Genomic DNA, 25,304 nt, shown 5'->3' on the forward strand with positions numbered 1-25,304 from the left:
GGCCAATTTATTTGTATTTTTAGTAGAGACAGGGTTTCGCCATGTTGGCCAGGCTGGTCTGGAACTCCTGACCTCAAGGGATCTGCTCGCTTCGGCTTCCCCAAGTGCTGGGATTACAGGCATGAGCCACAGCGCCTGGCAATGTGAGTTAATTTTAATGTATAATGTGAGAAAGGGTTCTCAGTTCATCTTTCTGCAGGTCAGTATCCCATTTTCCCAGTACGTTGTTGAAAACCCATTCCCTATTAAAGTGTCTTGGCCCATTTGTTGAAAATTAATGAGCAATAAACAAAGAGTGTCTTAGTCCATTTGTGCTGCTATCACGGAATACCACAGACTGGGTAATTTATAAAGAACAGAAATTGATTTTCTCACAGTTTAGGAGGCTTAGAAATCCAAGAAGGCACTGGCATCTGGATTCAGCAATGCTGCATTCTCACAGGGTGGAAGACAGGAGGGCAAGAGAGAGCAAATTGCATTCATCAAACCCTGTATAATGGCATTAATCTATTCATTAGGGCAGAGTCCTCAAGACCTGAACACCAAAAGGCCCCACCTCCAGTTCTTATTTATTTATTTATTTATTTATTTATTTATTTATTTATTGAGACGGAGTTTCGCTCTTATTGCCCAGGCTGGAGTGCAATGGCGCCATCTCGGCTCACTGCAACCTCCGCCTCCCAGGTTCAAGCAATTCTCCTGCCTCAGCCTCCTGAGTAGCTGGGATTACAGACATGCACCGCCATGCCCGGCTAATTTTGCATTTTTAGTAGAGACGGGATTTCTCCATGTTGGTCAGGCTGGTCTCGATCTCCCGACCTCCCAAAGTGCTGGGATTACAGGCATGAGCCACCGCGCCCGGCCAAGTTCTGACTTACAAATTTTAGAGGGAACACAAATATTGAAACCATAGCAAAGGGAATCTTGATTCCGTCTTGCTGGTCTATACAGCTGACAATTTGCCAGTAAATCTGGTTACTTTACTACCCACCCTGATGACGGAGCACCCCATTCCATTCCACATGATAGTCATGCAGGTATAGAAATGGTTTTAAAGCCACAAGAGCATCCCTTAGACAACCTAGATGTACTTCTATTTTAGGATACATCCTGTAAATGAAATTTTCTGGAAAACATAAAAATGGGTCATAGCATGGTTGCTCCACATGCAACGCTCGGGGCATTGTCTTCACTCACGGCAAAATCAGCCCAAGGACTGAACTCATAGCTCTTAGGAAAGCTTGCACATTGGCAGACAAGAAAACTGCCACAGACAGTAAGCTTCCCCACCCGTAATCTCAGCTCCTCAGGAGGCTGAGGCAAGGAGATTCTTGAGGCCAGGAGTTGGAGGCCAGTTTGAGCCACACGGCCAGATTCCACCTCAAAAAGAAAAAACAAAAAGAAAACAGCTACAGTTTACACTGACACCAGATACACTTTGGGAGTCTTTCATGCAGTGGACACAGTCTCAAAACCTGGAGGATTTACAACTTGTTCTGGTTACCTATTACCTATCACCTATCACCTATTACCAATGGACATGTAATTCATGCACTATTACAGGTTATTCATCTTCCTACCAAAGTGGCTACTGTTCACTGTTCAGTCCATATTAAGGAGACTTATCCTATGTCTTTCAGGAATGATAAGGCTTAAATACTGCTAAATAGAAAGACAGAAATGTACCCCTTTGTCCTTTCTCCCCCCAATTTATAAGCCTGCCTTTTTTCTTTTCCCTTTTTTTTTTTTTTTTTTTTTTTGAGGTGGAGTGTTGCTCTGTCATCCAGGCTGGAGGGCAGTGGCATGATCACAGCTCACTGCAGCCTTGATCTTCCAGGCTCAAGTGATCCTCCGACTTCAGCCTCCAAAGTAGCTGAGACCACAGACATGTGCCACCATGCCCAAATAATTTATTTTTTTATTTTTTGTAAAGATTGTCTTTAACTCTGGTTGATATGACTATCAAGTAAATGTCTGATAATCTGAAGGAGACCAGTAGATACAAAAGGGAGACAAACAATTATTGGAGAGATTATATACCTGTCTCATGATTAGGGATGAAAATCAGATTATACCAAACATACTCCCTGTAGCCCCTTTCTTTCTTTTTTTTTTTTTCTTTGAGATGGAGTTTCACTCTTATTGCCCAGGCTGGAGTGCAGTGGCACGATCTCGGCTCACTGCAACCTCCGCCTCCCTGGTTCAAGCAATTCTCCTGCCTCAGCCTCCCGAGTAGCTGGGATTACAGGCATGCGCCACCACGCCCGGTTAATTTTCTGTATTTTTTATTGGAGACAGGGTTTCACCATGTTAGTCAGGCTGGTCTCAAACCCCGGAGCTCAGGTGATCCACCCGCCTTGGCCTCCCAAAGTGCTGGGATCACAGGTGTGAGCCACCACACCCGGCCAGCCCCTTTCTTTTGATCTTTTGCTTTGCACTAATCTCCCACCAGTTGGGACATTTACAGAGATGGGAAATGGTTAAGAAAATAAAAGGCAACTGGCTGTGCCCTGGCATTTACAAAATTTCTGACCCAATTATTTCTCACAGCACTACTTACTTGTAAAGGTCACACAATTTCATTCCTATGTATATATTCAAGAGAATTGAAGGCAGGGACTCACACAGACACATGTATTCTAATTCTATAGCAGCTTGATTCACAGTAGGCAAAATGTGATTGTGGAAACCCACATTTTAATCAACATATAAATGGATGAGAACAGTGTGTTTTAACTATACAATGGAAAATTATTCAGGCACTAAACAAGAATTTCTGATACCTGCCATCACATGGGTAAATGTTGAAAATATTATGCTAAGGCCGGGCACGGTGGCTCACACCTGTAATCCCAGCACTTTGGGAAGCCGAGATGGGCAGATCATGAGGTCAGGAGATCGAGACCATCCTAGCTAACACGGTGAAACCTCATCTCTACTAAAAATACAAAAAATCAGCTGGGCGTGGTGGTGACAGGCACCTGTAGTCCCAGCTACTCGGGAGGCTGAGGCAGGAGAACCCGGGAGGCGGAGCTTGCAGTGAGCCAAGATGGCACCACTGTACTCCAGCCTGGGTGACAGAGGGAGACTCTGTCTCCCTCGCCAACACACACAAAAAAAGAAAAGAAAATATTATGCTAAGTGAAATTAGCCAGACATGGAAGCACAAATATTGTACGCTTTCACTTATATGAGGTGCTTAGCCGAGTCAAATTCACACAGACAGAAAATAGAATAGAGATTATCAGGACCTGGGGGTAGGAAAGAGTAGGGAATTATGTGTATGTATATGGAATACTAAGTAGAAATAGCAAGTGGTATGGTAACATGTATAGTATGATCCCATCCAGTATGTATTTTAGTTTGTACCAGCATTGAAAAAGCATCTTCCAGATAGACAGTCCCAGTGGTTACACTTGCCATAGGCAACCGTGTCCCCTGGGCCACATCTTGGAAGTCTGTCTGAATTACATTTCAGTGCAATTTATTCTTACAATACTGCAATAAAACAGCTCTTATCAAGGCACCCAGCGATCAAACCCCTGCCAAAATCTACGTCAACCCTGTTTCCTTGTCTTACTCAAACTCTCGGTTTCCTGTGACAGAGTTGGCCACTCTCTCATCCTGAAATACCTTCTTCTGGAGGCTTCCCTGAGAGGAAATCCACCTCTTACTCCTCCTGCCTCACTGGTCTGCCTAGTCTCTTCCAGGCTCTTCTGCTAACCTCAGGGGTCGCCAGCACCTGGACTCCTCTTGAGCACTCAATTTTTTTTTTTTTTTTTTTTTTTTGAGATGGAGTCTCGCTCTGTTTCCCAGGCTGAAGTGCAGTGGCCGGATCTCAGCTCACTGCAACCTCCACCTCCTGTGTTCAAGCAATTCTCCTGCCTCACCCTCCCGAGTAGCTGGGACTACAGGCGCCTGTCACCACACCTGGCTAATTTTTGTATTTTTATTAGAGATGGGGTTTCACCATATTGGCCAGGCTGGTCTCAAACTCCTGACCTCATGATCTGCCCACCTCAGCCTCCCAAAGTGCTGGGATTACAGGCGTGAGCCACCGCACCTGGCTGAGCACTCATCTTCTGTTATAATTTGCTCCTAACTCTGAAAACAGGTGGCCTGTTCTGGACTCAGGGCTTCAAATAACCTCCACATGATAATATTCTCAATATTCCATCCGGATCTTCCTCGCAAGCTCCAGACTCCCAGGTCCAATGGCCCACTCAACATCTTCCCTTGTTTGGCTCAAATATATCATGGCTGAACATGAAGCGTAACCCTTGACTTCCCCTCCTATCAACTCCCCTGAGTCTTGTTCCTCTGAGTGAGAGGCAGCACCCGGGGCTCTGAACAGTAGGGTGCATACTGGACTCTCCTTTCTCTTTTCACTTCATCAGAAGTTGTATAGGAGCTACCTCTGCCTGATTCACCCCTACTCAGGTTTCCGGTTTTATTTTGAGCATCACTCCCCACACCAGGGAAGGCCCCACTAACCTCTCAGACTCGTTTGGGAACCTCCTCCATTGTCTTATGCTCTCAGATCCACACACCCTTCTCTACTGCACTGAACACTATCGGCACTGGTCCTTTATCTTTATGTCCAGACTCCACTAAATAGTGGGAATGGTAGAGCCTTTCTCTACCATCCCACCCGGCTCCAAAAACACTGCTCAGGTTCATATCAAGATTTCTAAATACACAACCTTCTGTTAACATCCACTAACACTACCCAAGTCCAGGCCAGCACAACCTATCTTGCAACTACTAGTATGATTTTCAAACTGGTCTTCCAGCTCCCCTCTACCACCATTTCTCCCACCCAACAGAAGGAGTAAGCTTCTTCAAATGCTAATGAAAATTGCAGCTTTGCTCAAAATCCAGTAACTGTCTATAACATGGTGACAAGATCCTATGTGATCTGGCCCCTGCCTACCTATTGAAGCCCGTTTGTTATTACCTTGGCACTCTATCTGTGGTCCAAGGGACAACAATATAGATGACACCTGGAAGCAAATTATGAATGCAGACTTCCTTTCTTTCTGTCTTTCTTCCTTTCTTCCCTCCTTTCTTCTTTTTTTTGAAATGGACTTTCGTTCTTGTTGCCCAAGCTGGAGTGCAATGTCGCGATCTCGGCTCACTGCAACCTCCGCCTCTCGGATTCAAGCAATTCTCCTGCCTCAGCCTCCTGAGTAGCTGGGATTACAGACACACACCACCACACCTGGCTAATTTTTGTATTTTTAGTAGAGATGGGGTTTCATCATGTTGGCCAGACTGGTTTCGAACTCCTGACCTCAGGCAATCCACCTGCCTCGGCCTCCCGAAGTGCTGGGATTAGAAGCGTGAGCCACCGCGCCTGGCCAGGAATGCGGACTTTTATGCCCTACTCTTAATCTGCTGAATCAGAAGCTGAATTTGAAGATCCGTATTTCCTGTGAAAGTTTGAGAAGTGAGTCTCATAAGCTTCCCCCTCAGCCTGATTCAGCCCTATGGGTATTGCATATTCCTCACCACTGAGATATTTGAATCAACAGAATGTCTGAGGTGGTGGAGACCCAGGAGGGCTGCAAAATGCTTGGGCTGGAACTGGGAGAGGTCCCAAGAAGACCATGCGGCCAAGGGCGAGGCTGCCTTTCCAGCACTGCCGTGGCATGTCCCACCACTCCTGAAGTACAGGAATGGCCACTCATGGGAACTGATTGGGAGTGACTGTGTGCGCAGTCAGCAACACACTGAGGCTGGAGCGCTTGTAGCAGGACGAGCCACAGACAAAACCCCTAAGACACCGAGTTAAAGAAGGAAGGACTTTATTCGACCAGGAGCATCGACAAGACTCACATCTTAAAAACCGAACTCCCCGAGTGAGCAATTCCTGTTCCTCTTAAGGGCTGACAACTCTAAGGGGGTCTGCGTGAGAGGGTTGTGATCGATTGAGCAAGCAGGGGTTATGTGACTGGGGGCTGCATGCACCCGTAATTAGAACAGAACAGAACAGAACAGGGCAGGGATTTTCACAGTACTTTTCTATACAATGTCTGTAATCTACAGATAAAATAACCGATTAGGTCAGACGTGGATCTTTAACTACCAGGCCCAGGGTGTGGCTCTGGGCTGTCTGCCAGTGGATTTCATTTCTGCCTTTTAGTTTTGACTTCTTCTTTCTTTGGAGGCAGAAATTGGGCATAAGACACTATGAGGGGTGGTCTCCTCCCTTATGCTTGCATCCTGAGGCTGCAGTGCTTGCACCCTGAGGTTGCAGCGCTCGCACCCTGAGGCTGGAGTGCTTGCACACTGAGGTTGGAGTGCTCACACCCCGTGACCGATGTGCTCACACCCTGAGGCTGGAGCGCTTGCACACTGAGGCTGGAGTGCTCACACCCCGTGACCGATGTGCTCACACCCTGAGGCTGGAGTGCTTGCACCCCTTGACTGATGTGCTCACCCTGGGATTCAGGGAGCCATGCACACAGGCAAGCAGGAGAAACACGAGGATCCTGGAAGGGGATGGGCAGAACGTGATGGAGGAGAGAGGTTTCTGCTTCCTCCAAGGGCCAAAAGTCACTGTCTGACATGAGAACGACAGACTCTAACAGAGTTCGGGGGTGGGATGGGACGGATATCCAGTACCTGCCACACAAGGCCAGTAGTAAAGTCACCACAAATACCAGAATGTCATGTTTCAAAGGTTCTTTAGATAAGCATTGATTTTAAAACCATATAAGAATTAAACTTGTTGCCAGGCACCATGACTCATGCCTGCAATCACAACACTTTGGGAGACTAAGGCGGGAAGATGGCTCAAGGCTAGGAGTTCAAGACAGCCTGAGCAAGATAGCGAGACCCCATTTCTGAAAAAAAAAAAAAAAATAGCTGAGTTTGGTACCATGCACCAGTAGTCTTAACTACTTAAGACTGAGGCAGGGCCGGGCGCGGTGGCTCAAGCCTGTAATCCCAGCACTTTGGGAGGCCGAGACGGGCGGATCACGAGGTCAGGAGATCGAGACCATCCTGGCTAACACAGTGAAACCCCGTCTCTACTAAAAATACAAAAAATTAGCCGGGCGTGGTGGCGGCGCTTGTAGTCCCAGCTACTCGGGAGGCTGAGGCAGGAGAATGGCGGGAACCCGGGAGGCGGAGCTTGCAGTGAGCCGAGATCGCGCCACTGCACTCCAGCCTGGGCGACAGAGCGAGACTCCGCCTCAAAAAAAAAAAAAAAGACTGAGGCAGGAGGATGTCATGAGCCCAAGTGTTCAAGGCTGCTGTGAGCTATGATTGCACCACTGCACTCCAGCCTGGATGACAGAATAAGATGCTATCTCTAAAAATAATAATAAAAAAAGAAGTAAATCTACTTGTCTATTACACATAAACTTCAAGCAACTCAAGGATCCAACAGAATACAAAATGGAAAGAAAAATGTTATTAACTGACTTTACCAAAACAAACCCACCACCTATTCAACTTATGAAAGCTCTTTTTTAAATCAACTTTTATTTTAGATTCAGGGAGTACACATGCAGGTTTGTTACTTGGGTATTTTGTGTGATGCTGAGGTTCAAAGAATGATTGATTCCATCACCCAGGTAGTGAGCATAGTATCCAACAGGCAGTTTTTCAGCCTTTCACCTCCCTCTCTCCCCCATCTACTAGTCCCCAGTATGTATTGTTCCCATCTTTATGTTCATGTTTGCTCAATGTTTAACTCCCATTTATTATTATTTTTTTGAGATGGAGTCTCACCCTGTCGCCCAGGCTGGAGTGCAATGGCACGATCTCAGATCACTGCAACTTCCACCTCCCGGGTTCAAACGATTCTCCTGCCTTAGCCTCCCGAGTAGCTGGGATTACAGGAGCCTGCCACCATACCCAGCTAATTTTTGCATTTTTATTAGAGACGGGGTTTCACCATGTTGGCCAGGCTGGTCTTGAACTCCTGACCTCGTGATCTGCCTGCTTCAGCCTCCCAAAGTGCTGGGATTACAGGCGTGAGCCACTGCACCCGGCTGTTTAACTCCCATTTCTAAGTGAGAATATGTGGTACTTGGTTTTCTGTTCCTGTGTTAATTTGTTTAGGATAACAGCCTCCAGTTGCATCCATGCTGCATCAAAGGACATGATTTTATTCTTTTTTTTTTTTTTTTCCGAGACAGAGTCTCGCTCTGTTGCCCAGGTTGGAGGGCAGTGGCACGATCTCAGCTCACTGTAACTTCTACCTCCCAGGTTCAAGCAATTCTCCCGCCTCAGCCCCCTGAGTAGCTGGGACCACAGAGATGCACCACTACGCTGGGCTAATTTTTGTATTTTTAATAGAGACAGGGTTTCACCATGTTGGCCAGGCTGGTCTTGAACTCCTGACCTCAGGTGATACATGCCTTCCAAAGTGCTGGGATTACAGGCGTGAGCCACTGCACCTGGCTGATTTTTTTTTTTAAATGGCTGTGATGAACCTTTGCGTAAAGAAAATTTACAAAGATACCTCACATTAATTTATTAATATAAGACTTAGGAATCTATAGTGAAGATCCACTTTGTCAATGAGCGACTGAGAAAGATAATATTTATATATTTTATAACATCTCTTTGATGTGGCAACTTTTCTGGAATATTATACATGAATCAATTTGGTTAAAGCTTTCCTGAATTACTTATGTACATTTACCTCCAGTTGGGTGAAGACGAGGAGCCTTCAATCCAACACAGTTGTAGACATATATCCATGGAGGTGACAAGCAGGTCATTTCATCAGGAAACTCTCACACTTGTCAGCACATAGATGCGGCACATGGAATTAGTTCTATTCCTCAGAAATTTATATATATTTGTAAGAAATGTGATTTTAATTCAATAGTATATAGTTTATGTTATTGTGTACACAGCATATGTTTATTCCGTAAGCAGGAACTTGACTCCATTATCAGGTTTAATACTTTTCCAGGTGTTTTGTTTTTAGTTTCCTGGGCAAATAGTGCTATCACCTCCAATCACAATACTTGCTTCTTCCGTCTGGTTCTTCATAGTGATTTTTTTTTTTTTTTTTTTTTTGAGACTGAGTCTCACGCTATCACCCAGGCTGGAGTGTAGCGGTGCAATCTCAGCTCACTGCAACCTCTGCCTCCCGGGTTCAAGTGATTTTCCCACTTCAGCCTTCTGAGTAGCTGGGATTACAGGCACCCACCACCACACCCGGCTAGTTTTTGTATTTTTAGTAGACGTGGGGTTGCGCCATGTTGGTCAGGTTGGTCTTGAACTCCTGACCTCAAGTGATCCGCCTGCCTCAGCCTCCCAACATAATGATCATTTTTTGACAGTAAGTAATATAGACTACTGTAATAATAAATGACTCGGGTGAAATAGACATATTTGCTTTCTTTCTTTTTTTTTTTTGAGACGGAGTCTTACTCTGTCACCCAGGCTGGAGTGCAGTGACACGATCTTGGCTCACTGCAATCTCCGCCTTCCGGGTTCACACCATTCTCCTGCCTCAGCTTCCCGAGTAGGTGGGACTACAGGTGCCTGCCACCACACCTGGCTAACTTTTTTGTATTTTTGGTAGAGAGGAGGTTTCACCATGTTAGCCAGGATGGTCTCGATCTCCTGACCTCGTGATCCGCCCACCTCAGCCTTCCAAAGTGCTGGGATTACAGGCGTGAGCCACCGCGCCTGGCTATATTTGCTTTCATTAGATTCTGTTCCTCCTTTCACTGGGAAACCTCTCACCTACCAGTTCCTCATCATGCTGTGCTTTGAAACATACCTTAATGAAGAATCTTATATCCAAAAAATTCATCTTCAAAATGGAAGACAAAAGAAAAACTACCCCAGGCTTAAAAATATATATATAAAGAGAATGTGTTCCTACTACACCAGCCCTACAAGAAAGATCAAAGGAAGGTCTTCAATTTGAAATAAAAACATGTCAAAATCTACAGGGAAAAACAAAGAGCACCATTAGAGATTAAGTAAGCGGGAAAGACAAACGGTATGTGTATTTCTTCATCTTCTCGTTATAGATTTAAAAGGCAACTGCGTAAAATAATAAGTAGTTAATGGATTGTGGGGCCTGCAATATAGAAGAATGTAACATGTACATTATATTTACAAATGAAACCATAAAAAAGTAAGCTAACTAAATGACTACCATAGCAAAGTAGAAAGAATGTATTGTTGGATGTGTAAACCTAAGGGTTGTTAACACATGCAACAAAATACCTCAGAAAGGCAAAAATATAATAGGGCTTTAGGCCGGGCGCAGTGGCTCACGCCTGTAATCCCAGCACTTTGGGAGGTCAAGGTGGGCGGATCATGAGGTCAGGAGATGGAGACCATCCTGGCTAACACAGTGAAACCCCATCTCTACTAAAAATACAAAAAATTAGCCGGGCGTGGTGGTGGGCGCCTGTAGTCCCAGCTACTCGGGAGGCTGAGGCAGGAGAATGGCGTGAACCCGGGAGGCAGAGCTTGCAGTGAGCCGAGATCACGCCACTGCACTCCAGCCCGGGCAAGAGAGTGAGACTCAATCTCAAAAAAAAAAAAAAATAGGGCTTTAGAGGATAAATATGTTTGTATATCACTGGAATTTATCCATAGATCACTGGAGAATTGATCCTGATTGTGGTAAGTAATTTACATGATAAACACTTGAGTAAACATGACAGAACCTCAAGTCATCCTACATTGTAAAGACATATTGGATGAAAGCAGAATTTACTGTCCTTCCTAAATTAAAAATGAACTCTACATACATTCTATAACATTATGAGGATAAGATTTCCCTCATCCATCCAACCTGGAAATTTCCATGTTATATTACATATTTCCCCTTCACCATTCACTCTACAATTAGAATCAGAAAATTGTTTCTTGTGCAGGTCGTGATCTCTCTATATCCATTTCCTGAACTTCTAGCCCAGGTACAGAATTACATTTCAACAATCCCTTATGTTGCATTATATGTTCTCAATTTTTTATAGTTAGGAAATTCTTTTCTACTTTATTGTTATTTTTAGTTTGTGCTGCTTAATTTTTCTCATATTTTAGAAGACTCAATCATGAATAAAACTTTTTAGTGGCTCAACTTCAGCTTATGAATATTATGCAGAGGAAATGAAGACAGTCCCTTCTAAATAGACAACAGGAAGGTGTTAGCATCATCCATGGGTCCAAAGTCAGTATGGTGCAAATTGGGAGCAAAGCTGTGTGGCAGTAGGTGACCTAAGCCTGGGGATCAAATCTAAAGGTTGCCTGACAGTCAAAGGGACTGCATGGGAACAGGGTTTTCATGGACAGAAGAAAATGAACAAAGTGCTCAGGACAAGGAAAAATGTGACCAAGGGCTGCTTGGTATCTTGATAATCCAAATCTCTGCACTACTGTGGCTTTTCCCCCGACTTTATTTATGGTGCAAAAATACACATAAAATAAAATTTACTCTCTTTTTTTTTTTTTTTTTGAGACGGGGTCTCACTCTGTCACCAAGTTGGAATGCAATGGCACGATCTCGGTTCACTGCAACCTCTGCCTCCTGGGTTCAAGCGATTCTCCTGCCTCAGCCTCCCGACTAGCTGGGACTATAGGCGTGCGCCACCACACCCAGCTAATTTTTGTATTTTTAGTAGAGACGGGGTTTCACCATGTTGGCCAGGATGGTCTCGATCTCCTGACCTTGTGATCCCCCTGCCTCAGCCTCCCAAAGTTCTGGGATTACAGGGATGAGCCACTGTGCCTGGCCAAAATTTACCCTCTTAACCCTATTCATGAGGGCCCTACCCTCATGGTCTCATTTCATCCTAATGACCTCCCAGAGATCCCATCTCCTCATTCCATATATTAGAGAGTAGGCTTTCAACATATGAATTTCAGGGGACAAATAAACTCAATAATATTGTACTCGCCACCCCAATTTATTTCCTCACATGCGGAATCATCATTTATTCCATCCTAATACCACCAAAAGTCTTGACTCATTCTATCATTAACTCTGAAGCCTAAAATCAAAGTCTCATTTAAATAGCATCTGAATCAGATAGAGGTGAGAGTTGAGGTAACATTCACGCTGAGCCAACATTCTTCTCCAGATGTAAAATCAAATCAGTTGTGTGCTTGTAAAATATAATGGTGGAACAGTTATAAGATAAACAAGGCTATTCCAAAGGGGAGCAATATAACGGGTGGAAGACTGACAGTTCCCAAGCAAGTCCAAAACCTAGAAAGGTAAACTTCATAAGATCTTAAGGCTAAATAATAATCCCTTTTCATTCGGTACTCTGCCCTCAAGGAACTGGGACACAGCAATTGTGTCCCAGCAACTCTGTTAGACACGGGTCAAACCCAAATAGCGTTTGATGGCGCCGCATCCACACTTCTGGCTGTTTGTGGACACTTCAAAATGTCCCCTACTGTTTATACTCAGGAGGCAGCCTTCATAACCTCTAAATAGCTACAGGGATCCTTCTTCTCTTGCCTCTAAGAATACCACACATTCGGCTCTATGGATGATTCCTGTAAAATAACACAGGTTCAACAGCTTTCATTCCTTTCTTCCTGTGATCTTCACTTTCAGTTCAAAGGGGCTATTTTACTGCTGAGGTGGCTAAGTCCATGGTTGGCAAGCATACCGCTCTTCCTATCAAAAGGTCTTGGACACACCCTTGGTGCGCTCTTCCCAACATGCCTTTTCATCTTTGCAATAATCCTTTTCTAAACATTTTCATTTCAATTTCTTCTTGCTGAATATTTCCATCTCCAACATTTTTCTCTACTCACACTTTATTTATTTATTTATTTGAGGCAGCCTGTCACCCAGGCTGGAGTGCACTGATGTGATCACGGCTCACTGCAACCTCCGCCACCCGAGTTCAAGCGATTCTCCTGCCTTAGCCTCCCGAGCAGCTGGGATTACAGGCATGCGCCACCACACCTGGCTAATTTTTGTATTTTTAGTAGAGACAGGGTTTCACCACGTTGGCCAGGCTGGATTCGAACTCCTAACCTAAAGTGATCTGCCCGCCTCAGCCTCCGAAAGTGCTGGGATTACAGGTGTGAGCCACCAAGCCTGGTCTCTCCTCACATTTTAGTATATGCAGTCAAGAGGAACCAAGTCGTTTTTTTCAACACTTCCAAGAAATATTGTCGGCTCAATATCAAATTTCATCACTTCTTAGTTCTGCTTTCTCCAAAACAGCACTGAAGTACAGTGCACCAAGTTCTTTGCCACTTTCTACAACGGTTCATCTTTTCTGTATTATGCAATAATATTATCCTCAATTCTGAGACGGCATCAGTATTGCCTTTATTGTCCATATATCCACCAAAATTTTGTACATGATTTTTTATGTGCCCTAGTAAGATGAAAACTTGCTTTATGCCTCTTTTTATTTTTATTTTTTATAGATGGGGTCTTGCCACACTGCCTAGGCTGGTCTTGAACTCCTGGGCTCAAGCGATCCTCCTTCCTCATCCTCCCAAAGTGCTGGCATTATAGGCATGAGCCACCATGCCTGGCCTACCTGTCCTCTTTTGTGAGCTCTTACCAGTGTCCAAAGACAAAATTACAAATTTAGGTACTGGCAGATTTAGTGTCTGATGAGGGCCTATTTTCTGATTCACAGATAGCTTTGTTTGTTGGTTTGTTTTTTGAGACACAGTCTCACTCTGTCACCCAGGCTGCAGTGCAGTGGCATGACCATGGCTCACTGCAGCCTCGGCTTCCCTGGGCTTGGGTGATCCTCCCACCTCAGCCTCCCGAGTAGCTGGAACTACAGGCATGTGCCACCATGCCCAGCTCATTTTTGTATTCTTTGTAGAAATGGGACTTTATCATGTTGCCCAGGCTGGTCTTGAACTCCTGGGCTCAAGTAATCTGCCCACCTCAGCCTCCCAGAGTGCTTGGATTACAGGCACGAACCACCATGCCTAGCCTCATAGATAGCTATCTTAATGTATCCCCCAAGGCAGACAGCAAAAAAGCAAGCTGTTGGGAGGATTCACAATAGGTAACCGATTTCATTATTGAGGCTCCACTCTCATGATCTAACCTAGTCTGTATTATATTCCAAAGAAGACATTCCCTAATTCTGTCACATTAGGGAAATGGATTAGAATGAGTGAATTTTATGAGGACACATTTATTCCATAACAGGCGGTCTGCTTTTTGTTGTTGACTTTTTAGAGTTCTCTCAGCAGTCTGCATATTAATTTCTTGTCAGATACACGAATGGAAATGCTTTCTCTCATTCTATGGGTTGTCTATTTTGATGCCAAAAGTTTTAAAATTTCATACATTTCCATTTCTTTTTTCTCTTACGGGTCATGCCTTTGGTGTCATATCCAGGAAATCATTGGAAAATCCACGTTCATAAAGCTTTTGCCATATACTTTTTTTTTTTTTTTGAGATGGAGTCTCACTCTGTCACCAGGCTGGAGGGCAGTGGAGGGATCTCAGCTCACTGCAACCTCCACCTCCTGGGTTCAAGCAATGCTCTTTCCTCAACCTCCCAAGTAGCTGGGATTACAGGAATGCGCTACCATGCCCAGCTAATTTTGTATTTTTAATAGAGACGGTGTGGTCAGGCTGGTTTTGAACTCCTGAACTCAGGTGATTTGCCAGCCTTAGCCTCCCAAAGTGCTGGGATTACAGGCGTGAGCAACCGTGCCTGGCCAGGGAAGGGTACATTTTCATTCTGTTGCACATGGATGTGCATTTTCCTCCAGCATCAGTCTATGGAAACACGATCTTATCTTCCATTGTATCATCATAGTATGCGTGTCAAAAATTGTTGGACACTAGGCAAACATGTATTTCTGTCCTGTGTATTTTGTCACAATTGTCTATTTCTGTGTCAGTATGCTGACACTAAAATTTTTTTATTAGTATAAATTTGCTCTAAGTTTTGAAATCAGGAAGTGTCAGTCTACCAACTTTGCTCTTGTTTTTCAATTCTTGTTTTGTCTGTTCAGAGTCCCTTGAGATGCCATATGTAAAAAAAATGGAAAAATGGGTCCTAAAAACTAATCAAGTGGTCAAAGCTATCCCTAAAAGGCTAGCAGGGAGCAAAAAGTGCTATTTCTCAATGAGAAAAAAAAAAATCTTAGAGAGGTGTTTTGAAAAATGCCATGTCACTTTTGAAAGTGGGCCACATGGTAAGAACAAACTAAGCATTCACACACTAAAGCAGAAAGAAGCTGAAATTCTTGGAAGTCTTAGAGCTGCCTCTATAATGGGAAAAACGACTCCTGCTTCATGATAAACTGTGTATAAAGACTGAGAAAGCATTAAGTGTGTGGCTAGAGGACACATCGCTAAACAACATCCCTTTTAATAATAAAATAAAGTGTGAAAAAACAGCCTCGCCGGGCGCGGTGGCTCAAGCCTGTAATCCCAGCACTTTGGGAGGCCGAGACGGGCGGATCACGAGGTCAGGAGATCGAGACCATCCTGGCAAACACGGTGAAACCCCGTCTCTATTAAATACAAAAAAACTAGCCAGGCGAGGTGGCGGGTGCCTGTAGTCCCAGCTACTTGGGAGGCTGAGGCCGGAGAATGGCGTGAACCCGGGAGGCGGAGCTTGCAGTGAGCTGAGATCCGGCCACTGTACTCCAGCCTGGGCGACAGAGCGAGACTCCGTCTCAAAAAAAAAAAAAAAAAAAGAAAAAACAGCTTCTATGAATACCACTGTGAGAAGGTTGAGGAGAACAAGAAAAAGGAGTTTCAGGCCAGTATTGTCTGGCTGCGCTAGCTACATAAAGCACCAGAGCCTCAAACATTTAAAGACTATAGGAGAATTGACACTGGCTTATGCCAACGCAATATTAGCGTTCCCAGCAGAGCTCACAAAACTCATAAAAAGAAAGTCTACCTTCCAAAGCAAGTCCTCCATTGCAATGAATTGGGTAAGCCCTAGAAAAAAAAGAGGTCCAGTGGTACCTACATCCATGACTGCCAAGGAGGCCCTGGGGTTCAGGGCCTGGAAAGATCACCTACTCTGGTGCAGTGTGGCAATGTGGCAGGTCACAAGAACAAGCCAGGCCTTGGCTCTTGAGCAAATAATCCCTAGGTCCTTTAGAACAAAAGCAAAACTTGCCTGCCTCCTTTCTGGCAAAAATACAAGAAGGCTTGGGTAATGGCCATCTTGTCCTTGGAATGGTTCTACCAAAGCTTCATTCCTGATGTGAAGAAATACCTTGAAGAGGCTGGGCGTGGTGGCTCATGCCTGTAATCTCAGCACTTTGGGAGGCTGAAGTGGGTGGATCACTTGAGGTCAGGAGTTCAAGACCAGCCTGACCAATATGGTGAAACCCTGTCTCTACCAAAAATACAAAAATTAGCCAGGCGTGGTGGCACATGCCTGTAACCCCAGCTACTCAGGCGGCTGGGGCAGGAGAATTGCATGAACCCAGGAGATGGAGGTTACAGTGAGCCAAGATCGCGCCACTGCACTCCAACCTGGGTGACAAAGCAAGACTTCATCTCCAGAAAAAAAAAAAAAAAAAAAAGGAAGAAATGTCTTGAAGAGGCTGGGCGCAGTGGCTCACACCTGTAATCCCAGCACTTTGGGAGGCTGAGGTGGGCAGATCACGAGGCCAAGAGATCGAGACCATCCTGGCCAACATGGTGAAACCCCATCTCTAGTAAAAAAAAAAAAAAAATACAAAAATTAGCTGGGCTTGGTGGCATGTGCCTGTAGTCTCAGCTACTCGGGAGGCTGAGGCAGGAGAATCGCTTGAACCTGGGAGGCAGAGGTTGCAGTGAGCTGAGATCGCGCCACTGCACTCCAGCCTGGTGACAGAGTGAGACTCTATCTCAAAAAAAAAGAGAAATACCTTGAAGAGAAGGGACTGCCACTCAAGGTCCTTCTCATAATTGACAATGCTCCTGATCATCTCCAATCTCTGCTTTGCCACTAAGAACGTGGAAGTGATGTCCCTGCTCCTAACACTACATCACAGTGACAGCTACTCAATTAAGGCATAATCAAGTAGATTAAGGTGACTTATACTTACCTGACCTTCGGGAGGATTCATGCCATCCTGATGCTAACTCTGACTGTACCATAGTGGATTTATGAAAGCACTTCACAATTGCACATGCAACAGTTCTCACTGCAGAGGCTATAGATGCCCCAAAGCTCAAGAACCCCAAAGCAAGCTGGAAGCCATTACGGAGAGAGGGAGTCAATGATTTCAGGGGCTTCCCCACTATTGATGCAATAGTTAAGAATATCTTTTTTTTTTTTTTCGAGATGGAGTCTCACTCTGTTGCCCAGGCTGGAGTGCAATGGTGTGATCTCGGCTCATTGCAACCTCCACCTCCTGGGTTAAAGTGATTCTCCTGTCTCAGCCTCCTGAGAGGCTGAGATTACAGGTGCATGCCACCACACCTGGCTAATTTTTGTATTTTTAGTAAAGACAGGGTTTCATCATATTGCTCAGGCTGGTCTCGAACTCCTGACCTCAGGTGACCCACCCTCCTCGGCCTCCCAGTGTTGGGATTACAGGCATGAGCCACCGCGCCTGGCCAAGAATATCTTAAATATTGCAAGGGAAGTTGGTAAGAAAGGCTATCTCTGACAGGACTGAAGACGATGTGGAGGAACACACGGAAGAGCATAAATTCTTACAACAAGGAACTCAAAGATGTGCTGAAATGCTCTATAGATTGATGATGATGACGATGACTTAAAAGAGGCAGGGCCACAGATTTGGACACTTGAAACATGTGCAGTTTTTCAATAGACAAAAGTATTAAGAAAGTTCATCATCCTCAAGTAAGATCCTTTGATGGAACTAAGCCTCCATGTCACCCACGGAATAACATGCCAACAAACAGTGCAAGATTTTTTTGATGACTCAAAAAAAAAAAAGAAAAAGTAGCTTCCTACACTTCTCACTAAGCACCTGCAAACGTAAACACAGAACCTTCCATGGTTAAGGATCTGCAGCACTGAAGCTGAACAGATCTTGACAGTAGTATTATTTGGCCTCCTCCAACAAGTCAACATCTGCATCAGAACCTAGTTCTTTCAACACTGATGATCATCCTGACATTCTGTCAAGATTCAACTTAGCCTGATGTCTCACTGCTTATCTACAATGCTACAACACGTGACAGTGTTAGGCACCATCCAGCAATCATCATCATCATCATCATCATCATCATCATCATCATTATACTTGGGTTATCAAGAGAGAAGCAGGATTTTGATGAGTGTTCACATGCTCGTTCAGGTCACAAAACAAAAGCAATCTGTGAATGTTAAAACAAAGAAATTTAATGTTCTGGGTGACATATACTCTGTAGGTGGGCCTGCAATGGTTGTGTCTGCGTTGAACACGTAGAGACTATTTTTCTTGTCATGATTCTCTAAACAATACAATCAAACAACTATTTACATAGCTTTTACAATGTATGAGGTATTAAAAGTAATCTAGAGATGACTTACACAGTATACAGGAGGATGTGCATAGGTTACATGCAAATATGCCATATAACAAAGGACTTGACATCTGTGGATTTAGGGGGTGCTGGAACCAATCCCTTGCAATATATTGGGGGATAACTGTATTTAAAAAATTGAAACTACTTAAGGCTTTATCCCGTGTTTACATTCATAGGGTCTATCTCCAAAGTGAGTTCTTTCAGTTTCTGAAATTGAATAAAAGTACTGAATGTTTTCCCACATTCCATACATTTACAGAGTATCTTTCCAGTGAGTCCTTTTATGTCTATGCAAGGAACGGAGAGAACTCAGTGCCTTCCCACATTCCTTACATTCATACAGCTTCTCTCCAGTGTGAGTTTTTTCATGTCCTCGAAGGAAACGGGAACGAGTGAAGGCTTTACCACATTGGAGACATTCATAGGGTTTCTCTCCAGTGTGAATTCTTTCATGTCTTAGAAGGCAAGTGAGCCAAGAGAATGCTTTCCCACATTCCTTACATTCATACGGCTTCTCTCCAGAGTGAATCCTTTCGTGGACTTTTAAGTTACTGAAATGACTGAAGGCTTTCCTACATGTTTTACACTCATAAGGTTTTTCTACTGTGTGGATCCTTTTATGCTGAGAAAGGTATTTGAAACAACTGAACGCTTTCCCACATTCCTTACACTCATACGGCTTCTCTCCAGTGTGCGTTGTCTCATGATTTTGAAAGGAAGAGAGATCGCTAAAGGCTTTCCCACATTTACATTTATACGGTTTCACTCCAGTGTGAGTTGCTTCATGTCTTCGAAGGGAACCGGACAGACTGAAGGCTTTACCACATTGTTTACATTGATAGGGTTTCTCTCCAGTGTGAGTCCTTTCGTGTCTTTGAAATAAACTGGGACAACCGAAGGCTTTCCCACATATCTTGCATTTCTGGGGTCCATCTCCTGTGTGTGTTATCATGTGACTTCGAAAGCTCGAGCTATGAGATAAAACTTTCCCACACTGCTTACATTCATAGAGTTTCTCTCCAGTGTGAGTCGTTTCATGATTTCGAACCGAACTAGGACAATCAAAGCCTTTCCCACATATCTTACATTTATGAGGTCCATCTCCAGTGTGCCTTATCATGTGTCTTCGAAAGCTTGTGTGATGATAAAACGTTTTCCCACATTGCTGACACGCATAGGGTTGTTCTCCCGTGTGAGTCCTTTCGTGGAGTCGAGTGTAATAGTAACAGCTGAAGGCTTTCCCACATTGTGTACATTTATAGGGTTTCTCTCCGGTGTGAGTTCTTTCATGTCTTAGATAGGTACTGTAATCAGGAAAGGCTTTGGAACACTGTTTACATTCATACGCTTTCTCTCCCGTGTGGATTCTCTCATGTCTTAGATAGGAACTGTAAAAAGGAAAGGCTTTGGAACACTGCTTACATTCATACGGTTTCTCTCCAGTGTGCGTTCTTTCGTGCAAATGAAATAAACTGGGCCAAACAAAGGCTTTCCCACACAACTTACATTTATAAGGTCCATCTCCATGGTGTGCCGCCATGTGTCTGCGAAGGTTTCCAAGAGAACTAAAGGTTTTTGCACATTCTTTACAATCGAAGGGTTTCTTTCCGGTGGGAGGCCTTTCATGTGTCTGAAAGGAGTGCTGATGACTGATGGTTTTCCCACGTTGTTTATGTGTATATGGCTTCTCTCCATATTCCTGATGCTCACATGATTTGTGTCCAGTGTCAACTCTGATGTTGCAATTAAGAGATGAATGACCCATGGCGACTTCTCCACACTCACTGCTGTCACATGGATTTACTTGAGGAGTGTTCTTGTTCACAATACTATCTGGAATCTGGCCAAAAGTTTCTCCACATTGACTATCATCTTTAATTTCACATGTATGACTTCTGTAACAAATAAGAAATACATTACTAAAGGTTTGTTTACAAGTGATTTTATGTGTATTGAAGTACTAGATTTACATTTTTAACATTATCATGCAAAGTACAGGCTTCATCCCGTTTGAATGTGAAGAGACAGTGCTGTGTAAGATGGTCCCATGACAGCTATTAGCAAAACAGTGATATTCACATGGAGATTCTTTCTTTCTTTCTTTCTTTTTTTTGAAACGGAGCTTTGCGCTTGTTGCCCAGGCTGGAGTACAATGGCGCAATCTCGGCTCACCGCAACCTCTGCCTCCCAGGTTCAAGCAATCCTCCTGCCTCAGCCTCCCAAGTAACTAGGATTACAGGCATGCGCCACCACGCCTGACTAATTTTGTATTTTTAGTAGAGACGGGGTTTCTCCATGTTGGCCAGGCTAGTCTTGAACTCCCAACCTCGGGTGATCTACCCACCTCAGCCCCCGAAAGTGCTGGGATTATAGGCGTGAGGCACCACTCCTGGCCCACATGGAGATTCTTAATTCCATTTCCAAGGGAACTATTTTGCAAAGACTGAATAGCTATGTCACATTTAACTATATGTTCCTGGGGAAAATTTTTTTTATAGAGATGGGGATCTCACTATGTTGCCCAGGCTGATCTCAAACTCCTAGACTCAAGTAATCCTCCCACCTTGGCCTCCCAAAGTGCTGAGATTACATGTGTGAGCCACTGTGCTTGGTCAGAAAAAGAATTATTAGAATGAATAAATTTAAGCTGGGCTTGTTTACTTTCTCTGCTTGTTTTTAAAATTTTCTTATCATTCTATGAACCACTGCAGGGACATAGCTTTCTTTTGTGAGCGCAAATTACCTTAGATTTCTCCTGGGATTTTGGCACTGATCTCCAATGTTCTGGTCCTCCCATTTCGTTTCTAAAAGGTAGACCCAGGAAAATCACTAAAAATTTTTACAAAATTATAGAAAAACTCTTAAGATTTTACGTGTACTGCAATCAGGCATGATTCATTCACCAAAGTACATGTGACTCTTCAACAACATGGGTTTGAACTGCACAGCTCCACTTATACATGAATGTTCTTCAGTCTCTGCTACCCCTGGGATGGCAAGACCAACCCCTCCTCTTCCTCAGCCCACTCAATGTGAAGACGACAAGAGTGAGAACCTTTATGATGATCTACTTCCACTTAATGAATAGTAAATATAGTTGCTCTTCTTTTTTTTTTTTGAGACGGAGTCTTGCTCTGTCACTGAGGCTGGAGAGCAGTGAGCACGATCTCAGCTCACTGTAAGCTCTGCCTCCTGGGTTCACGCCATTCTCCTGCCTCAGCCTCCCAAGTAGCTGGGACTACAGGCGCCCGCCACCACGCCTGGCTAATTTTTTTTGTAATTTTAGTAGAAACGGGGTTTCTACTAAATTAAATGGGCTAATCACCATTAGCCAGGATGGTCTCGATCTCCTGACTTCGTGATCCATCCGCCTCGGCCTCCCAAGGTCCTGGGATTACAGGCGTGAGCCACCGCGTCCGGCCAGTTTCTCTTCTTATGATTCTCATCAACATTTTCCTTCCCTAGCTCACTTTATTGTGAGAGTACAGTATATAATACATGTGACATACAATATATGGATTAATCTAATGTTTATGTTATCGATAAGTGGGCCAGTCAACAATAGATTATTAGTGGTTAAGTTGTGGGGGACAAAAAAAGTTATTAAAGGATGTAAGTCTATTTGAGGGGCTGGCACCTCTAAACCCTGTGTTGTTCAAGGGCCAACCATATGCCCTTTCCATATATCAAATCATGAACAGCGTTGATGACCAGGAAACAAATGTCTCCAATTGACTGAGTGAAGAGATGATGTCATCCTTACCTATACAGTCCAGATTCCTAATGGTTTCCTGCATGACATTTCTGTAGAGACTCTTCTGTGATGGACCCAGCAAAGCCCACTCCTCTTGTGTGAAGTTCACAGCCACATCTTCAAAGGCCACTGAGTCCTGAAACATCCCACATGTGCAGAGGAGGAAGGTTGAGACGGACAGCACTGAGAATCCATACTCACTGCATAAACTTTGCATGATGCTGTGGTTTCCAAGCATTTATTCAATGACATAGTAAACCCACTCTTACTCTGTCTACACTCACTTTTTCTGACAAAACCATTGTGATGCTTTAGCTGAATGTGTTTGGTAAAGTAACAGTCGAATAGGAACCTGCCTCTTGTTGGTGAGTTAAGTGAGTCTTATTGCCTGCGTCACCCCTGATGTCTATTTCTACAGCGGTTTGTGTAGTTCTTGTCATGACAAAGTATAACTACCTATTGTGTAGAAGAATTACCACTCCCAGTCCTGAAACTGCATATCCTGACAAAGGCTCGTTTGCAAACTTGGATCTTTCATGGTGTCTAGGCACTGGACTAAGAAAGGGGTCCCACCAACGTAACTAAAGCAGAGGCTGAGTGGGCCTAAACTGTTTATGCAAAATATCGGGGCCAGGCATGGTGACTCAGGCCTGCCATCCCATCACTTTGGGAGGCCAAAGTGGAAGGATCACTTAAGAACAGGAGTTTAGGACTAGCATGGGTAACATAGTGAGCCCTTTTCTCAACAAAAAATAAAACTAGGTCTGACTCAGTGGCTCATGCCTGTAATCCCAGCACTTTGGGAGGCCAAGACAGGTGCATCACTTAAGCCCAGGAGTTCGAGACCAGCCTGGGCAACATGGTGAGACCTTGTCTCTACAAATAATAATAATAAAAAAAAAAATACCAAGATGTGGTGGCACATGCCTGTAGTCCCAGATATCCAGGATGCTGAGGTGAGAGCATCACCCAAGCCCAGGAGGTTGGGGCTGCAGTGAGCCGTGATTATGCCACTATACTCCAGCTTAAAAAATACAGTGAGATCCTGTCTCAAAAAATATAATAAAAGTAAAAATATATATGTATGTAATATATATTTTAACTCCTATTCCCCCTCTGAGAGTTTGGAAGTTTGTTATATGGTCAGCAGAGAGAGAATACCTGTTAGCCACTGCTAGGTGTGAATGCTTGTGCTCTCCAAAACTCATGCTGAAACTTCATCCTCAATATGACAATAATGAAATGTGGGGCTTTAAGAGTTGATTGGGACTGGGCGCGGTGGCTCACACCTGTAATTCCAGCACTTTGGGAGGTCAGGAGATTGAGACCATCCTGGCTAATACAGTGAAACTCCATCTCTACTAAAAATACAAAATATTAGCCGGGTGTGGTGACGGGCACCTGTAGTCCTAGCTACTTGGGAGGCTGAGGCAGGAGAATGGCGTGAACCCGGGAGGCAGAGCTTGCAGTGAGCCAAGATCGTGCCACTGCACTCCAGCCTGGGCGACAGAGCAAGACTCTGTCTCAAAAAAAAAAAAAAAAAAAAGAGTTGATTGGATCTTGAGGGTTTGGACCTCAGGAATGTACTAATCCATTCATAGATAAATGGCTTAATGAATAAATGGGGTATCTCAGGAGTAGGCCTAGTGTCCTTATGAGAAGAGGAAGAGACCTGAACTCTTCTCTGGGCCCCTGGCCATGCAATATCCTGTGCCACCTAGGGACTCTGCAGAGTCCCCACCAGCAAGGAGGCTCTTACCAGATGTCAAGCCTTGATCTTGGGCCTCCTAGCCTCCAGAAGTATAAAAAACAGTGTTTTTTATAAATTATCCAGGCTCAGGTAATCCTGTTATAAGTAACAAAATCAGACTAAGACAGTTATGAGTAAACACTCTGGACACTGGATCGCTACTGAGGGACCCTAGTATCTAACGTTTCACATGGTTGGTTGCAATTTGTTACATGGGATATTCAGCCCATCCTATGCAATTACACTAAGAGAGAACATTTGGAAACTGGCAACTGGTTTCCTCTAGACCAAACGTAGTTAAGCACGACAAAAGACTAATAAAAAATATTTCGCAGGCCGGGCACGGTGGCTCACACCTGTAATCCTAGCATTTTGGGAAGCCGGACGGGCGGATCACCTGAGGTCAGAAATTCAAGACCAGCTGGCCAACATGGCAAAACTCCGTCTCTACTAAAAAGTACAAAAATTAGGCAGGCATTGTGGCGGGCGCCTGTAATCCCAGCTACTTGGGAGGCTGAGGCAGACAGAATTGCTTGAACTGCAGAATTGCAGACAGGTTGCAGTAAACTGAGATCGTGCCACTGGGGAAAAGAGCAAGACTCTGTCTCAAAAAACAAAACCAAAAAGAACTCACTATCTCAATGGAAAAATTACAAATTTTGCACTGGGTAATGACAAAGGAGAAGGAAAGACGGGGAAAGATTGCACATGTTCTAAGAAAAAACTCAATGTCACCTCTCATGATTATCTATAATATTCCCTAAATTCCCAAAGAGACTTTTAGTAGTCAACAAAGATTATATTGCCAAACCTAATAAAAGTCACCAATGTCTGAAAAGGTTAAAAACCTTCTAACCAGCCGGGCGCGGTGGCTCACGCTTGTAATCCCAGCACTTTGGGAGGCCGAGGTGGGTGGACCACAAGGTCAGGAGATTGAGACCATCCTGGCCAACATGGTGAAATCCTGTCTCTACTAAAAATACCAAAAAACTTAGCTGGGTGTGGTGGTGTGCAGGCGTGTAATCCCAGCTACTGAGGAGGCTGGGGCAAGAGAATTGCTTGAACCTGGGAGGCGGACACTGCAATGAGCCAAGATCGCACCACTGCAGTCCAGCCTGGTGACAGAGTGAGACTCCGTCTCAAAAACAAACAAACAAAAAACAAAAAGAAACCCCCCCAAAAACCCTTCTAACCAAGAAAGTTATAGCTTTCCAAAAACAGATAAAGGATTTTGAAACTATAATATTTGGCATCCCATACTATTAACAGGGAGATAAACAGACAGAAAAAGGAAAGCAAAAAATGGTAGAAGAACTTAGTGGAGTTTTTTGTTTTTTGTTTTTTTTTTTTTTTTTTTTTTTTTTTTT

The 25,304-nt window shown here is 44.1% G+C and overlaps 2 protein-coding genes across 5 annotated transcripts in view; one reads left to right on the plus strand and one right to left on the minus strand.

Annotated features, from left to right (window-relative positions):
• The window catches only part of LOC112611850 (zinc finger protein 136), a 520,810-nt gene that overhangs the window by 96,874 nt on the left and 398,632 nt on the right, over positions 1-25,304 (plus strand). The gene's annotated exons all lie outside the window — the stretch shown is intronic.
• The window catches only part of ZNF823 (zinc finger protein 823), an 18,164-nt gene continuing 11,104 nt past the window's right edge, over positions 18,245-25,304 (minus strand). Inside the window, exons 2-4 of one of the 4 annotated variants that reach the window (XM_025365775.1) lie at positions 22,197-22,323; positions 21,177-21,237; positions 18,245-20,328 (exon numbers count right to left, since the gene is read on the minus strand). In XM_025365775.1, the coding sequence (XP_025221560.1) occupies positions 18,687-20,328; positions 21,177-21,237; positions 22,197-22,323 (1,830 nt within the window). In that variant the 3' untranslated portion in view covers positions 18,245-18,686. The remainder of the gene's footprint in view (positions 20,329-21,176; positions 21,238-22,196; positions 22,324-25,304) is intronic. The other 3 variants (XM_025365777.1, XM_025365776.1, XM_025365778.1) reach the window with 3 other exon arrangements.

Source organism: Theropithecus gelada, chromosome 19 (assembly GCF_003255815.1).
Source record: "Theropithecus gelada isolate Dixy chromosome 19, Tgel_1.0, whole genome shotgun sequence".
Lineage (NCBI taxonomy): Eukaryota > Metazoa > Chordata > Mammalia > Primates > Cercopithecidae > Theropithecus > Theropithecus gelada.